The following is an 18,213-nucleotide window of genomic DNA, read 5'->3' as shown; positions in this document are numbered from 1 at the left end:
TTTTGAATTCATTTTTTGTGTGGTGTAAGAAAGTTGTCCAGTTTCATTCTTCTGCATGTGGCCATCCAGTTTTCCCAATGCCATTTGTTGAAGAGATTGTCTTCTTAACAGTTGAGGGTCCATTTCTGGGTTCTCTATTCTGTTCCACTGATCTATGAGTCAGTTTTTATGCCAGTCCCATACTGTCTTGATGACAGCTTTATTTTTTTTTTAAGATATTATTTACTTATTTGAGAGAGAGAGAGAGCATGAGCAAGGGGGAGGGGCAGAGGGAGAGGGAGAAGCAGACCCCCTGCTGAGCAGAGAGCCAGACATGGGGCTCAATCCCAGGACCCTGGGATCATGACCTGAGCTGAAGGCAGATGCTTAACCAACTGAGCCACCCAGCGCCCCTGATTACAGCTTTAATAGTACAGCTTGAACTCCAATTGTGATGCCTCCAGTTTTGGTTCTCTTTTCCACATTACTTTGGCTATTTGGGGTCTTTTCTGGCTCCATAAGTTTTAGAATTGTTTGTTCCAGCTCTGTGAAAAGTGCTGGTGTTGTTTGATAGGGATTGCATTGAATATGTAGATTGCTTTGGGTAGCATAGACATTTTAACAATACTTGTTCTTCTAATCCATAGGTATCGAATGTTTTTCCATTTCTTTGTGTTTTCCTCAACTTCTTTCACAAGTGTTCTATAGTTTTCAGAGTACAGATCTTTTACCTATTTGGTTAGGTTTAATCCTAGTTATTTTATGGTTTTTGGTGCAATTGTAAATGGGATCGATTCCTTGATTTCTCTTTCTGCTGCTTCATTATTGGTGTATAGAAATCCTACAGACTTCTGTGCATTGATCTTGCCACTTTGCTGAATCCTATATCAGTTCTAGCAAATTTTTGGTGGAGTCTTTCAGGTTTTCTACAGAGTATCATGTTGTATGTGAAGAGTGAAAGTTTGACTTCTTCCTTGCCAATTGGGTTGCATTTTATTTCTTTTTCTTGTCTGATTGCTGAGGCTAGGACTTCCAGTATTATGTTGAACAACAGTACGGAGAGTGGACTTCCCTGTCGTGTTCCTGACCTTAGGGGAAAAAATCTGTTTTTCCCAATTGAAGATGATATTAGCTGTGAGTCTTTCGTGTGTGGCCTTTATGATGTAGAGGTATTTTCCTTCTGTCCCTACTTTCTTGAGGATTTTTATCAAGAAAAGATGCTGTATTTTGTCAAATGCTTTTTCTGCATCTCAACCAACTGAGCTACCCAGGTGCCCCGATGTTTTCAGTTTAATTTGCTTCCCTTTTTTTTTTTAATTCTTCTTTAATTTCCTGGTTGACCCATTCATTCTTTAGTAGGAAGTTCTTTAACTTCCATGTATTTGTGGTCTTTCCAAACTTTTTCTTGTGATTGACTTCAAGTTTCATAGCATTGTGGTCTGAAAGTATGCATGGTTTGATCTCAGTCTTTTTGTACCAGTTGAGACTTGATTTGTGACCCAGTTTGTGATCTATTCTGGAGAATGTTCCATGTGCACTCAAAAAGAATGTGTATTCCGCTGCTTTAGGATGAAATGTTCTGAATATATCTATTTAAGTCCATATGGCCCATTTAGTCATTTAAAGCCCTTGTTTCCCATTGATCTGCTTAAGTTATCTGTCCTTTGCTGTGAGTGGGGTGTTAAAGTCTCCTATTGTTATTATATTATTATCAGTGAGTTTCTTTATTTTGTTATTAATTGGTTTATATATTCAGCTGCTCCCAACTTGGGAGCATACATATTTACAATTGTTCGATCTTCTTGTTGGATAAACCCCTTTATTATGCTATAGTGTTTTTCTTCATCTCTTATTACAGTCTTTGGTTTAAAATCTAGTTTGTCTGATATATAAGGATGGCTACTCCAGCTTTCTTTTGATGTCCATTAACATGGTAAATGGTTGTCTGGCCCCTCACTTTCAATCTGGAGGTGTCTTTGGGTCTAAAATGATTCTCTTGTATGCTTACAAGAGATGGGTCTTGTTTTTTAATCCATTCTGATACCCTGTGTCTTTTGATTGGAGCATTTATTCCATTTACATTCAGAGTAATTATCGAAAGATAAGAATTTAGTGCCATTGTATTACCTGTAAAGTTCCTGTTCCTGTAGATTGACTGTGTTCCTTTCTAGTCTTTGTTACTTTTGGTCTCTTTTCCCCACTGAAAAGGTCCCCTTTAATATTTCTTGCAGAGCTGGTTTAGTGGTCACAAAGTCCTTTAGTTTCTGTCTTGGAAACTCTATCTCTTCTTCTATTCTGAATGTCAGCCTTGCTGGATAAAGTATTCTAGGCTGCATGTTTTTCCCATTTAGCAGGTTGAATATATCATGCCACTGCTTTCTGGCTTGCTAGGTCTCTGTGAACAGGCCTGCTCTAGCCTTATGTGTCTACCTTTATAGGTTAAGGATCTTTTTTTCCCTAGCTGCTTTCAGACTTCTATCTTTATATTTTTCAAGTTTCACAATGGTATGTCATGATGTTGACCTGTTTTTGTTGATTTTGAGGGGGAGTTCTCTGTGCCTCTTGGACTTGAATGCCTGTTTACTTCCCCAGATTAGGGAAGTTCTGAGGTATAATTTGTTCAAATAAACCCTCTGTCCCTTTTCCCCACTCTTCTCTGGGACTCCTGTGATATGGGTATTATTTCGCTTATTGGAGCCCCCAAGTTTACCTTCGTGATCTAATAGTTTTCTTTCCCTTTTCTTTTCAGCTTCATTATTTTCCATAATTTTATCTTCGATATCACCTCTTCTGTCCTATTCTCTACTCTGCTCCTTCAGTCCTCATTGTGATTATATTCTGTCTGTTTGCATCTCAGTTGTAGGACCCCCCCCCCCCCCCGGAGCCATGGTTTCTCTGGTGTCTTCTATGCTTTTTTCAAGTCCAGCTAGTCGTCTTAGGACTGTTGATCTAAATTTTTGCTCAGATATATTGTTTATATCTATTTTGAGCAAGTCCCGGGCTGTGACATCTTCCTGATCTTTCTTTTGTGGAGAATTCCTCTGTCTTGTCATTTTGGCTAAGTTTCTATCTTGTGTGTTATGAAAGCTTGTTATGTCTCTTGCACCTGAGAGTAATGTATTAAAAAGAGGTCATACACTGTCCAGGGCCTGGTACTTTAGGAAGTGTTTCTGGTGTATGGTGTGTGCACTCTGCTGTTGGACTTTGGCTATGCTTTCCCACTGGTCAGTCCTGTGCAGAGTTCCTCCTTTCTTGCAGCGGGGAGTGTTTGAACCTTTATCTAGGTGTGCTTTGATTTGTTTGTTGAAAAAAGCATGGAAAAAAGGAAAGAAAGGAAAGAAAAGAGGAAAAAACCAGAAAAGCCTGCTCCACGAAAAAGAGAAAAGGAAAAAGAACGAAAAAAAACCAATCAAAAAAATTACTATAAGCCTGATTTCAAAGAAAAAGGAGAAAAAATAAAGAGAAAAGAAAAAAAGATGCCTGATTTCAAAAAAAGAGAGAGAGAGAGAAAAGGAAATGAAAAAAAAGTAACAAGCAAAAAACTATAAGCCTGATTCCAGTGGGGGGGAAAAATACAGCCTGGTCCTATTTCCACCACAACTGAAGGGGATGCTTTGAAGCACTATATGACCAGTAGCTTGGTGCATGTGGTGTGCTGCCTGTGTTGCTCTTCTGGGGGAGATCCTCGCTGTGCTGGCTTGGAGTCAGTCTTGCCCTGTTAAAAGAAGTATGTGCCAGGCACATGGGGGCAGGGTTTGATGTAAGTGGCTCCCACCTCCACTGGGGGCCACTGTGTTGCTCTCTGAAGTCTGAACATGTTGGTAGAGAGGCTAAACTGATGCCACCCCACTCTCTTGTCCCCCGACAGAGGATCTCACACCCCCTGCTGTTTGGGAAGCCCTCACAGAAAAGTGAGGGCCCTCAGTGAACCTGGCGCCCAGCTCTCCTGCTTTTTATCTTTGGCACAGATGGTATTCAAAACTCTAAATCTCCTGCATTTTATCTTTGGCACGTGACTGGGATTCAAAACTCCCAAAAAAAATTTTTTTTAATTTTATTTATTTGTTGGGGGGAGAGAGAGAACACACGGGGGTGAGGGGGAGCCACAGGCAGAGGGAGAAGCAGGCTCCCTGCTGAGCAAGGAGCCCATGCAGTACTCAATCCCAGGACCCTGGGATCATGACCTGAGCTGAAGGCGGATGCTTAATGGACTGAGCCTCCCAGGCGTTCCCAAAACTCCAAATCTGAAAGGAGCTGGTACTGCTCAGATCCGCTCCCTCCTCCAGATTAAAGCCTCGCTGTGCTCTGACTAGTGCCTTTTGTCCCAGAAAAACAGTCCCCTACCTGCACAGTATGTGGAATCTATGGTGTGTCATTGTGAAAAGCAACAACTAGGTTACCCACCCTCTGTGCGCACCTTTGTCCCCTGCCAGTGAAAGGCCGTTTGCTGGCGCCTGCAGGGTCTTTTGTCCTTGGAGAGGCAATAAACCCTCTTCCAAATGTACTCCACGAAGGGGAACGATCTCTCCCAATGCGGTAGGAGATCCCTACACCACTTGTGCGTACTCCCAGGCCAGAAACTTCCTTTTCTCCAGGAGCGCACTTCCAAAACCTCAGAGCTTGAGCTTCATTCACTGTTTGCAAAAAACCTGCATCACTCAGTTTCCCTGGTTCTCCAGTCTGTGGTCTGAAAGGTTTTCTTGTGTGAATCCTATGCCACACTTTCTCAACCACTCTCTCCCTCTCTCCCTTTTCTCTCCCTGAAGAAAGGGTTTCCATCCCTCCGGGGCATGGCAACTTTTCTCTCCCCCAGTTTACTTCCACATTCCTTGCACCTACCATGCTATCTCCTTCCAACCATGGAGATCCTTCTTCCAATCTTCAGCTTGATTTCCTGGGTGTTCCAAGTGATCTGACTTCAGTACAGCTGTGTTTGAGGGACAAGAAAAGCCTAGGGTCCCCCTACTTCTCTGCCATCTGAACTCCTCCCTTTTTATTCGAGTTTTAATCCAACTGTACTTTTTGGTATGTTTTGGGGTTCTGTATAAAATTTCATTTAAAAATGGCTTCTGTAAGGAGGCCTGGGTGGCTCAGTCGTTAAGCGTCTGCCTTCGGCTCGGGTCATGATCCCAGGGTCCTGGGATCGAGTTCCGCATCAGGCTCCCTGCTCAGTGGGAAGCCTGCTTCTCCCTCTTCCACTCCCCCTGCTTGTGTTCCCTCTCTTGCTGTATCTCTCTCTGTCAAATAAATAAAATCTTAAAAAAAAAATTTTAAAAAAATGGCTTCTGTAGAAATTCAGCTTAAAAACCAGTGTCGCATAATATAACTTCAAATTATAGTGTAATAAAAGACAACATAATGGGGAGGGGTCTCTGTCCTACCCATCTCTATTCCACCTGGTTCACCTCCCTAAAGTCAAATAGTCTTTCCTCTGTTAGTTGTTTCCTCTGACATAACTTGCATGTAGAAATACAATTGATTTTTGTTTATTCATCTTATAGTCTGTGTATACCAATTCACTATTAGTTCTAGTACATGCTGTCTTCTTTTTTCTTAGAAATTTCTACATATATAATCATGTTGTCTATGAATAAAGACGGTTTTACCTCGTTCTTTCTTATCTGCATGTCTTCTTTTTCTTGTCTTACTACATTGGTTAGGGATCTCAGGCCTCCTCCTGCCTCCCAACATTTAGATGCAAGTAATAAGAGTGGGAAGTAGCCCAGCGCCGAATCCCCGCCCCGCGGTGGGGCGCGGGAAATGTGGCGTACGGAAGACCCACTCCCCAGCGCCGCTCGTGGGGGGCCCAAGTAATAAGAGTGGAAACCCTTACCTTGTTTCTAATTCTTGGGGGAGGGTTCTCCACCATTAAGTATGATGTTGCCTGTAGGTTTTTTGTATTTTCCTGTTACCAGGTCAAGGAAGTTCTCTTCTGTTCCTAACCACCCCCCTTTTTTTCTTCCAAATTTTTATTTAAGTTCTATCTTCCAAATTTTTATTTAAGTTCTAATTAATATTGCTGGGAGTTTTTATCATAAATCGTTATTGAATTTTGTCAGCTGCTTTTTCTGCATCTACTGAGACAATCATATGGTTTTTCTCCCTTATTCTACTAATGATGGCATATCAGTTTTCAGATATTAAATCAACCTTGAATTCCTGAGAGGGACTCCATTTGATAATGATATATCATCCTTTTTATATATGGCTGAATAGACTTGCTAATTTACTGTTAGTGACTTTGCAGATGTTCATGGAGGATACTAGTCCATGTCTTTCCCTGGCTTTGGTATTGGGATAATACCACTGGCCTCATTGAATGAATTGGGAAGTGTTCCTTCCTCCTAGTTTCTGAAAGAATTTGTGGGAATTGGTATTATTGGTATTATTCCTTCCTTAAGAATTGGCTGCCTTCCTTATAACCCGGTACAGGAAGTTGAATCTCTGGATTCCTTCTTCTTGAATGGATTATGTAAATATTAGAACTCCAATTACTGTTAGAGGTTTTAGAGCTAAATGGATTGCATAATGAACGATTATGTCTTTAAGTTGGTTCAATTTTTTTTAATGTAAAATAAATATAAAACTTAACCGTCTTAATTGTTTCTAAGTGTACAAGTCAGTGGTATTAAGTACATTTGTAATTCTGTGCAAACATTACCACCATCCATCCTGATAATTCTTCATCTTGCAAAACTGAAACTTTTTACCCATTAGACAATAACTCCTCATTCTCCCCTCTCTCAGCCCCTGGCAACCACCATTCTGTTTTCTGTCTCTATAAGTTTGACTAGTCTAGGTATTTTGTATAAGTGAAATCATACAGTATTACTGTTTTTGTGACTGGTTTATTGCACATAGCATAATGTCCTCAAAGTTTATCCCTTTTGTAGCATATGTCAGAATTTCCTCCTGTTTTATTTTTTTTATTTTTTTATTTTTATTTTTTAAGATTTTATTTATTCATTTGAAACAGAGAGATACAGAGAGAGAGCGAGAGCATGAGCAGGGGAGAGGCAGAGGGCGAGGGAGAAGCAGGCTCCCCGCCGAGTCAGGGGCCAGACGTGGGGCTCAATCCCGGGACCCCGGGATCATGACCTGAGCCGAAGGCAGATGCTTAACCATCTGAGCCACCCAGGCACCCCCCTCCTGTTTTCAAACAGGTTCTCCATGTACTAAAAAATGTTTCATCAAAAAAACTTGTAACTGCTGAACTCTTCACTTTAAAAATGGTTAAGATGATAGATTTTTCTGTTTTTTTTTTTTTAATATAATTGAAGTTTTTCTGTTTTTGTTTTTTTTTACTATTCTCAATATTGGACATATTTTCACAGACTTGATTTAATTTTGTAAAAGACTGTATGGTATTTATAAGCAGCTTTAAAAATAATCCTAAAACTCAGTGTAAAGATAAGCTATCTAAAATATACTTTCTGGAAATCATTGCTGTTTAATGTTACTTCAAGGATGTGTACAGAAATAGAAGCTATTTTTGGAAGGGTGTGCATATTTATCTGTTGCGTTTATTAATTTTGTTCACATCTGACAAAAATAAGATAATGTTGAAGTATGATTTTCTTTGATTATGTTTAGGGAAGGAATAACATCTTTATTTGTGAGGACTAAGTCTTATGAATATATGTAGGTAAATATGTAGCCACTTCTGTATTGTGTATTTGAGAAGTTAAATGTAATTAATGGATGTTTAACTGGGTACTGTATGAAAGGGGAGCATAGCATTTTCTTTTTTCTCCCTCACAAACAAAATAGCTGATTTTCCCCTTAGGCAATATAAGGAATAATGATTATTGTTAAAAAAGAAAATTATATGAAATCCCACAATCATGATTGTTCTTTTATCCACTATCTTACGCAAGTGGTTGCCCCTCACACCAAATGTATTGTCAGTGGAATTGTGGATACCCTTTTCCTGAATTCTCCCTACCTCATCACGTTTAGCTAGATGTGTATGCTTCTTTGTGTTTTTTTATGAACATGGCAAAAAAGATATAGTAGTTTGTCAACTAAGAACATGGAGGCATATTAATCACTTTTGTACTATAGTTTCCTTCCCTCTGTTTCCCAGTACATTGTGGCAGTCACTCTAAATCAGTGGAACAGGCTTAACTGTATTATATTTCATATGACATTTACTTTAGTCATTTCAACAATGATGAGCATTCCCTTTGTTTCCTAAAATTTTGCTATTATAGATAAACAATGTATATCTTTCTTCCCTTTCTTCCCCAAAGCTTACATAATTATCCTAAAGAATTGGTGCTTCTATTTCTATGAGATAAGATTTCTGAAAGGGTATTATTATTGGATCATAAGGAAAGCATATTTTTTACTTTGAAAGATATCACCAGATTGCTTTCCAAAAGGATTGAGAATCTTTTTATATTTGTTGGCCATTCGAATTTGCTTTTATGTGAATTTCCCCTTTATCTGTTGGGTTGTTTAATCTCTTTCCGTTTGTGAGAATTCCTTGTTTATTCTACGTAATTATTCTCATTTTCTAAAAATTTGTCCAAGATTTCTTATTTGGAGGGATTATTATTTTCCTTTCTTAAAAAAGAGTTAGAACTCCATTTACTCAATTAAAAAATACAGTAAACTCACTTATGTCTTATTAATTTGAGTTCAGTATAAATGGTTTTTTTGGTAGTTAAATTCTATTAAAATACATACATTTTAAAACATAAATCTTTCTTTGATTCAGAAGGGCCTTAAGAATTTACCTTATTTTTCATAGCAGTGGTGTAATACATTCAGAGTTTTGTTAATCCTTATTTCATTGGTTTCTTCAGGAAGTATTAGTTAAGTGCTTATTGTATGCTGAACTCTGAACATTGGAGTAGATATTGGAGATTACTTTTGACTGTTTACTGCTCTCTGTGCACTGTGCTAACTGCTTGGCATGTCATTTAATCCTCTCAACAACCTTACTATTATTCTCACCATTTTTTGGTGATGAAGGGAAGTTAAGTAGCTCACCCAAGGTTACATAGCTTATACATTTGAATCTAGTAAGCAGTTTGACTTAAAAGCCTTATTTATGCTCTGCTCAAGGATTTGAAATACATAAACAAATGGTATTTAAACAGCATTGTTCTCATGGTATGGTATGTTGGTGGCACAGAGGTGGGACTAATTGATTCTAAGGATGTAATCTGAAAATAGAACAGTGGTGAAGACCTTTAAACTGAGCTTTGAAATAGATATAGAAATTCTAGGCAGGAAGGATGAAGGAAGAACAATGGCATTCCAAGAAGAGAGAAAAATGTATACCAGGGTACAGTTTTCCAGGAACTACTTGGCATGGCTAGAATGTGGAGTGTGAAGTGTAGAGAGCTTTGGGGGTGGATAAAGTAGGTAAGAGTCAATATAGCAAAGGGCCTGTGTTCATTGATAAAATGTTTAGACTTCATCTTTTATCCAGGGTGAAACATGAAAAGATTTTAAGCATTTTTAAAGATCATACTTAATATTTTTTTCTTGGAGGTGTTTTTTCTTGCAGTTGAGGGTTAGAATAATATTATTGAAACACCAGGGCTGCTGATTTGTAGCTAAATTAATGATGGGTTATGTTTACATTGTTTTTTTGTTTGTTTGTTTTTAAAGATTTCTTTATTTTAGGGAGAACATGCTTGTGTGTTAATGTAGGGGGAGGGGCAGAGAGAGAGGTAGAGAGAATCTCAAGCAGACTCCCCACTGAGGGCGGTGTCCAACATAGCACTCAGTCTCAGAACCCTGAGATCATGACCTGAGCCAAAATCAAGAGTCAGATGCTTAACTGACAGCCACCCAGGTACCCCCCGTGAGGATAATTTTTTATTAAGATTGCTATTCTTTAGACAGGCCTTGCCCATCAGAGAGTTTTCTCCAGGGTTACTTTCTAGAAGGTGCTGCTGTCTTTGATGGCTTCTCCTTTGCTTTTTTTTTTTTTTTTTTTTTTAAGATTTTATTTATTTATTAGAGAGAGAGACAGCGAGAGAGGGAACACAAGCAGGGGGAGTGGGAGAGGGAGAGGTGGGCTTCCCGGGGCTCGATCCCAGGACCCTGGGACCTGAGCCAAAGGCAGACACTTAACGACTGAGCCACCCAGGCGCCCCATGGGACTGCCTTTAATGGAAGAAACAACCATAATACAGTATCTATTCGCATACTACAGCAGCAGCTCAGAAAGTATTGTCATTCCTTCTATAACAATAAGAGCAGCGGATCTTTTAATTCATCAGGGATTGCCAAAGAAGCCTCTTCAGAAGGACTGAGTGTTGGCACATCATTTAGGAGCTACTTGTAGTAGAGCTGAGTTGAGAACCTAATTTTTGGCTTGTTATTGTTAAGGTTCTGAATGTACATAGAAAGTGCTTTCCCCTTGTTGCTTGACTTATAGTTGAAAATTATTTCAGGATCACTTCCCTCATTTTTTTTTTTTTTTTTTTTTTATTATGTATGCTGCTTTATGTTAAGAACAAAAGATACAAATTACTGTTCCAAACATGGGGATTTCACTTTTGTGATTGTTTTATATAATGTGCACTAAGTTTACATTTTAAAAATAATCTAGGAGCCGTACTTAAAAGAAACTATTTGTGGGGGTGCCTGGGTGGTTCAGTTGGTTAAGTATACAACTCTTGATCTCAGCTCAGGTCTTGATCTCAGGCTGGTGAGTTCAAGCCCTGAGTTGAGCTCCCTCCTAGGCGTGGAGCCTACTTAAAAAACAACAATACTTAAAAAACAAAACAAAACTATAGTCTCATTAAATAGGTTGAATTGATTGTATTTTAACCAATTAGTGCTAAAATCATAACATTGAGAATTTCCAGATTAGGAAATGGTAGAATTCCTGCTCTCTGACTAACCCAAAAGCAGGGGAGGGATCTGACATTGTTACTTCATTGATTGCCAGGCACTTGGTTTGCATCCTATTTGAAAGGCATTAGTTAGGAATTTTTGTTCCGCCATTTTGAAATAATACTGGTCATTCTTCCTTCTGACTAGTAGGACTAATGTTAGATCAGTTCAGATGAATGATATGCTAGTCTGATTTTTGATAAGTACATGGTGTATATATATAGATATATATATAGAGAGAGAGAGAGTCTTTAAAAACATTTTTTTATTTAAAGATTTTATTAGAGAAAGCGCGCGCATGCACAAGTGGGGGAAGGGGCAAAGGGAGAGGGAGACGCAGACTCGCTGCTGAGCAGGGAGCCCCTACATGGGGCTTGATCCCAGGACCCTGAGATCATGACCTGAGTCCAGGCAGATGCTTAACTGACTGAGCCACCCAAGCACCCGAGTACATGGTATATTTTTTTTCATCCTTTTACTTTTCATTTATCTGTGTTTGCCTATTTAAAATAGGTGTCTTGGGCTCCTCACTGGCTCAGTTGGAAGAGTATGCAACTCTTGATCTCGGGCTTGTGAGTTCAAACCCCATCTTGGATGTAGAGATTACTTTAAAAAAAAAACAACATAAAAAAAAAGTAGGTGTCTTGTAAGCAGCATATTGTTGGGCCTGGCTTTTTTTTTTTTAATTTTTATTTTTTTAAATTTTAATCCAATTGACCAATCTTGTCTTGCTGTGTTAAGACCAACAAACTTTTTTTTCCCCTTTTAATAAAGGACCAGATAGTAAATGTTTTATTCGGTCTTTGTGGGCCACACCACCCATTCAGCTCTGCCATTGTAGTATGAAAGCGGACTTGGGTAGTATGCAAATGTCAATCGTGTCTGTGTTTCAAGAAAACTTTATTGACAAAAATAGGCAGTGGGTCAGATTTGGCTCGAGGACTCTAGTTTGCCACCTGGCTTAGACCTTTTACACTCAGTGTAGTCACAGCTAACATTCTGTCCTCCTGGTTGTTTTGTATTTGTTACATCTGTTCTTTGTGGGGTTTTTTGTTTTGTTTTTCTTTCTCTGCTTTCTTTTGAATTAGTTACTTTTCTATGATTCTGTTTTATCTCCACTATTGGTTTATTTATGCCTCTTAAGTTTTTCTGTAGTGGTTGCCCTAGGATTTATAATATGCATCTTCAGTTCATTATCTACCCTCAAAAATTATTGTACCTCTTTATGTATAGTGTATGAACCTTACAATAGTGTAAGTTGCCCAACTCATGCCTCCCACTCTTTGTGCTATTATTGTCATACATTTTACTTTTGTGTTATTTTATTTTTAGATTACATTGGAGATGGACTTTGCAAACTTTAGTGTTTAAATCATTCTTTAACAACCCTCCCTGTTAAGGTTTGTCATAGTAAGTTTATTAGAGTCATAAATTTGTATGACACACAGGAGTTAAAGAGAAGCAATAAGTGATGAATAAGTATTCGCCTAACAAAGAGTGCTAGGAGAGATCGTCAGACAGCTACAGAATAACATTTCATCCCATCTCTACCATTCAGAATTTTTCTTTAATCATTAATAATTTAATTACTCTTAACTAGAAAGTCTAATTTTGTTTTCTCCATATGCCACATAATGAACATTGGAGCCAAATATTCTGTTTTTATCTGACAGACTGAAGATTTCTCCTAGTTCTTATATTCTGGATTCTTGGGTGTGTATTTCAGCTTTGTGTTTTTTAGGCAGCAGAGTAATTGGTAGCTTTGATTGTTAATGATTTCTAGATACATGGATAAAGCCAGTAATCTCCCATGTTGTATTAGTGTGCCTATTTATCATAAACGTAAGATTTCTTTCTTTCTTAAGACATACAGAATATAAGTAATATGTTCACTAATAATTAGCTGGTTTTCCTTCAAGAAACTTTTTTTTAATTGCAGTACTTGTGTGGTAGTAACCGAAAAGACAACATATTTATTGATCCAGGATACCAAACATTTGAGCAAGAATTGAATAAAATACTCCGAAGTTGGCAACCCAGCATACTTCCAGATGGTAATGCTCTTTTATTTTTTATTTTTTTAAAAGATTTATTAATTTATTTTAGAGAGAGTGTGCATGCGTGAGTGCATGCGAGTCGGGGGAAGGGGCAGAGAGAGAGGGAAAGAGAATCCCAAGCAGACGCTCCGCTGAGTCTAGAGCCCGATGCAGAACTCCATCTCATGACCCTTCATGAGATCATGACCTGAGCTGAAATCAGGAGTCAGATGCTTAACCAACTGAGCCACCCAGGTGACCAGGTAATGCCTTGTAAATAAAAGTGTTGCTAACTTGCTACTGGGATTTTTATTTTTACAGATAATATATTAAAAATAATTAGGAAATAATTTAAATTAGCATATTTTTCAGTGTACTTATTCATGAACTCATCTGTTCATCTTTTGTTGAATTAGAAATGAATGTAGTTGATAACTACTGTTTATGAAGAAATCTGTAATAAATGTGACGTATTTTCTCTGGAGTAAGACCCTGGATGTTTATTTCTTAAGCCCTCCAGGGGATATTGTGATACAAATTTCTCTAAGAAATCTGTTTTAGATGTGAAGAAAACGTGTTTGTGAATGGAAATCACCTATTTTTTTCAGGAATTCTGCAGATTTTAATTCCTTTCTGACCATTGTGTGCTTGTCCTACAGAAGAACAGAAGCAAACATCTAGTCCCTTACTCCAGAGATGCTAGTTCCATAGTCTGGTGTGTTCCCTAGCCTCTTTTGTTAAAGAGCTGCATAGGTAATTCTGAAATTCATTCCAGTTTTAACCTGGTGTGAATGGAGGATTGAAATAGGTTTGTTCTTGAATTAACTTTATTTTTTCTAGATGGCTAAATGAAAAGTGTTTTATTCATTGTAATTCTTTAAAAATATTTCTCTCTATTTAAGGGTCAATATTTTCTCGAGTCGAAGAAGATTATCTCTGGAGGATAAAACAACTAGGATCGCATTCTCCAGTAGCTCTTCTGAATACCCTGTTCTACTTTAACACTAAGTATTTTGGCCTGAAAACAGTGGAACAACACTTAAGACTTTCCTTTGGCACTGTATTTAGGCACTGGAAAAAAAATCCTTTAACAATGGAAAACAAAGCATGTCTTCGATACCAAGTGTCTTCCTTATGTGGAACAGATAATGAAGGTAGTGTGACATTTTTATTTTTTGGATCGTCTGTGGCAGGGATAGCCAAACTTTGCCTTAGTAAAGACTATATTGGGTCACTTGTTAAGAATCTAAGGACTGCCATTTTCATAAAGTAAGACAGCTTATATCTTCTTAAAACATCTTAGTTCATTTTGTTTGAAAAATTGTGAATTACCAGAAGCCACATATTTGTTACAATAGATACTAAGAGTGAATAATACTATCTTTCTTCAAGATTGGTCTTAAGAAGTTTATGTAATTTTTATTTTTTTAGATAAAATTACTACTGGAAAAAGAAAACATGAAGATGATGAGCCAGTATTTGAACAAATTGAAAATACAGCCAATCCTTCTAGATGTCCTGTGAAAATGTTTGAATGCTACTTGTCTAAAAGGTAAGTGTTAATGATATTTAATTTTTTAAATGGTAGTGTAGGTTAGTTAGGTTAGGTAGTATAGGTTAGTTGCCTTGAATTTAACATTACCAAGAGGTGACTTTTTTTTACTGACCTTTTTTTAGATTTTTTCTCTCTCTTCTCACATCTAATGTTTGTAGTCTCATTATTATAAAATACCCAGCTTATACTTCATATTTTAGGATTCAAGCATATGTTAAGAAATTGTCCACTAATGAAATTACTACTTACTATTGTCATCTTTTAAATTACAGCAATCCCAGTGATTATATAAAGCATAGGGCACAAGCTTTTTTATAAAGAATCAGATGGTAAACATTTTAGGCTTTTTTGGGCTATAGAGCCTCTGCTGTAGCTACTCCATTCTGCTATTAAGCGAGAAAGCAGCCATATACTATATATAAATAAATGGTCATATAGTATTTATTTATTTATAGTATATAGTTTTATTGTGCTATAAAATTTGACACAAACAAGTGACGAGCTATAACTTGCCCACCCCCCTGGTGAAAATGTATGTTCAAAGGTAGAATGGATAGGTGGAGATGAAAATGAAGTACTTACATTTAAGAGAAAATGTTCCTTTAAGAAGGTCTAAAAGATACAGTGTTCTAAAAGTACATTACTTTTCAACAATACTAACCACTTTCCCCCCTCAATCTAATACCAACAGACATTTTAGAAAATTTAAACCATGAGATGTTTAGAGATCATAAATTTTATGCTTGTCCATTGCTTTATATATGTATCCTTTAGTTTTCAAAGGGTTAGTATGAACCAAGTATATTATCTCATGTAAAGTTTTATAAATTATAATTAGGCCACCCGGTTAGTTCTTAAGAATTCATAAAAGCAGTGGCGTCATCTATAGGTAATAGTAATATTTCTGACAGTGGTTTGGGGTGGCCCTGTTTGGCTGCAACAGTGTCAGATCTTCCAGTGGTAGTAACTATTAATTGGAAATCCCTATCTTACTATTATCTTCTTCATATTTTAAAAGTTAAAATTTCTATTGTATAATGTTAGTAGGTAATTTTATGAGCTACCATATTTCATCAATTTTAAGACACATTTTTCAGATTTTACTATCTCTGAAACTGGGATGCATGTTAATGATTGATACCTCTTAAAATTATAATTGGCAGCATTTTACTTGGTTAGTGGCAATATTAAAATAATGATTAAAAATATTGTTTCTGTTGAAGGTGTTTTGGATTCAGTGAAATACAGAGTTTAAATTATGGTGGGAAAATAATCTTTCATCACAGAAATTAACTTTCAAAATATCTTAATGATAGAGTATTTAATGTAAGTAATGAGATCTCGTCAGACCACATAATATTGTTAGTAGTCACGGAATTATTCTTGGAAGAAGAAAAGAAAGTTGTGGGGAATTTTGTATATATACCATGAAATTGACTTTCTCCTTTCTCCCAAAGTCCACAGAATCTTAATCAGAGAATGGATGTTTTTTATTTGCAACCAGAATGCTCTAGTTCTGCAGATAGTCCTGTCTGGTACACATCTACTTCACTGGACCGAAACACCTTGGAAAATATGCTTGTACGGGTTCTTTTAGTAAAAGATATTTATGATAAAGACAATTATGAACTGGATGAAGACACAGACTAAAAAGGAACGTTTCAGAAGCAATCGGGATAAAACAGCATTAGATAGTCATGCTGCTAGATCTTTATTATGGAAAACATTTCAAGTTTACTCCTTCTGTTTTGAGTTTTGTAGCAGTGTACCCACACTGGGTATTACCATGTAAATAATCTGTGAGTGAAAGTTGCCATTATTCTATGTAGTGGTTTTAGGATACTTAACAAATACATTCAAATTCTTTTTTTATTATTATTTATTTGATTAGGTATGTTTGTAACTTTTTACATTACAAAATACGAATGAGAATGTGCCATGTATAATTTTTTTCTTGTAGTAAGAAACATCCATATTGCACAACTCTACTGTTGCAAGGCTTCCTTGAAAGGAGGCTCTTTTACTGGGTTCTTGACCAGATGGTTGTGTATGGGTAGCACTACTAAAAGTTTAGAACTTGCAGTGTCTTTCAGAATTTTTAAAATAAACTGTAAACTAATAGGCTGGGTTTTTTGTTTTGTTTTTTGGGGGTTTTGTTTGTTTTGTTTTGTTGTACGTTTCAGTTACTGAAGCCTTACAAGGTTATGTAGAGAGATACCATCTTCTGTACCAAAAATAGACAAGAGAATGCTGTCAATATTGGTGTACTGTAATGTGAATCTATACTGGTGAAAACAACTTTTTGTTCCCCTTATTAAAACCTTAGTGTCCTTTTCTCATTTGTGGCTTTCTGCATCACCCTAGTCAATAATATATATATATATATATATATATATATATATATATGTATGTATGTATATATAGGTATGTATATGTGTGTGTGTATATATATATATATATATATATGTGAAGAATGATGTTGAAAACATGATCATTGAGACATTTTCTTTCTAAAAATGTCCAATGAAAGTACAGAATTCTGTTTTCTATGCCAACCATAAGTATTCAAAATCCCATTCATTTATAGAAGTTTGATTTTTCTTTTTCCCCCCCTTAAAGATACAGATCATATTGCAGTATCTGAGTAGTACTCTAAAACTACCAATTTTATTAGAATTTTTGTATTGCCTTCAAATATGACCGATGCATACGTTGGATAAAATTATTTTTAGAAATGCCACTCCCACCAAAATAGTTGTTACAGAAAGTCAAGCTAGTTTAAATAAGATAGTATCACATTTTACTATGAAAATTACCAGTGTAGTAATTCTGATATTTCAGATGATTAAAGAACAAAGAAACTGATGGATAGGATAAAGTATATCTGAAGGGAAATCACATTCGATGTTAGATTGTTTGGCTTTTAAAATTTAATTACTTCTTATAGAAGATTGCATTAAAAAACTTTGTGCTTCTGCATAGCAATTTATCCGTTCAGAACTTTTAGAACAAGGAAGTTTACTTAAAATCCTACTTCATAAAAACTGAGCAAAATGCTAGCTGCAAATTATTATAAAGAAATCATTTGGCTGACTTCATAGAGCATGTGTGTAGTCATATTGTCTTGTTTGATTCCTGACTCACCACGGTGACATTAGTTTTTTAAAACTGTTGGGAATTTGGGCTATTTTCCGCAGTGGTTAGGCAATGTCTACCTGTCCCTTAGATATCTCTCTCTTGCTTAGGATAAATGTTAGCATTCAGAAGAAATTTTCTCAATCATGATATGGAGAATTTCACAAGTGTAATCACTGTATATTTAAGCAATAATTATCAGAAATGTTTTCGGCATAAAATTACTTTATAATGTTCTAACTTGTTTTATAAGTTTGAATAACATTTCTGTCCCTTAATTTTATATTTGTTGATTTGATAATCAGACTGACAGTAGCAAATCTGATATTACTTTACTAAAATAGATTGCTCATTGTCTGTTTAATGAAGAAAAGTGGGTAACATATTTAAAATATATACTACAAAAATTTCCTCATACTTACCTTTTTCCGGAAGTACTTCAAGCACTTTTCCTATAAATGCATATTGCTGATTAAAAGGCGGTTAATCCTAACCATCTTTTATTCTTCAAAGTGGTGCTATATTCCATCAAGCAATAATATTTGCCCCAAATGTCACTTAATATTTATTCTACCAAATACCATACATTTCTGCCGTGGTACTATTATTAAGCACCTTGTCTTGCTATTTACATTTCCTTCATTGTAC

At 36.5% G+C, this 18,213-nt stretch overlaps 1 protein-coding gene across 3 annotated transcripts in view; it reads left to right on the top strand.

The window, feature by feature from the left end:
- The window catches only part of ZMYM2 (zinc finger MYM-type containing 2), a 111,525-nt gene extending 94,761 nt beyond the window's left edge, over window positions 1–16,764 (top strand). For all 3 annotated transcript variants that reach the window (XM_032403398.1, XM_032403397.1, XM_032403399.1), the window contains 4 exons: window positions 12,779–12,893; window positions 13,778–14,029; window positions 14,307–14,427; window positions 15,888–16,764. In XM_032403398.1, the coding sequence (XP_032259289.1) occupies window positions 12,779–12,893; window positions 13,778–14,029; window positions 14,307–14,427; window positions 15,888–16,080 (681 nt within the window). In that variant the 3' untranslated portion in view covers window positions 16,081–16,764. The remainder of the gene's footprint in view (window positions 1–12,778; window positions 12,894–13,777; window positions 14,030–14,306; window positions 14,428–15,887) is intronic.
- The last annotated feature ends 1,449 nt before the right edge of the window (window positions 16,765–18,213 follow it).

The sequence above is a fragment of the Phoca vitulina genome, unplaced genomic scaffold (genome assembly GCF_004348235.1).
Source record: "Phoca vitulina isolate PV1807 unplaced genomic scaffold, GSC_HSeal_1.0 scaffold5, whole genome shotgun sequence".
NCBI lineage: Eukaryota > Metazoa > Chordata > Mammalia > Carnivora > Phocidae > Phoca > Phoca vitulina.
The sequence above is the reverse complement of the archived record's forward strand: the minus strand, read 5'-3'. Positions and strand labels throughout refer to the sequence as shown.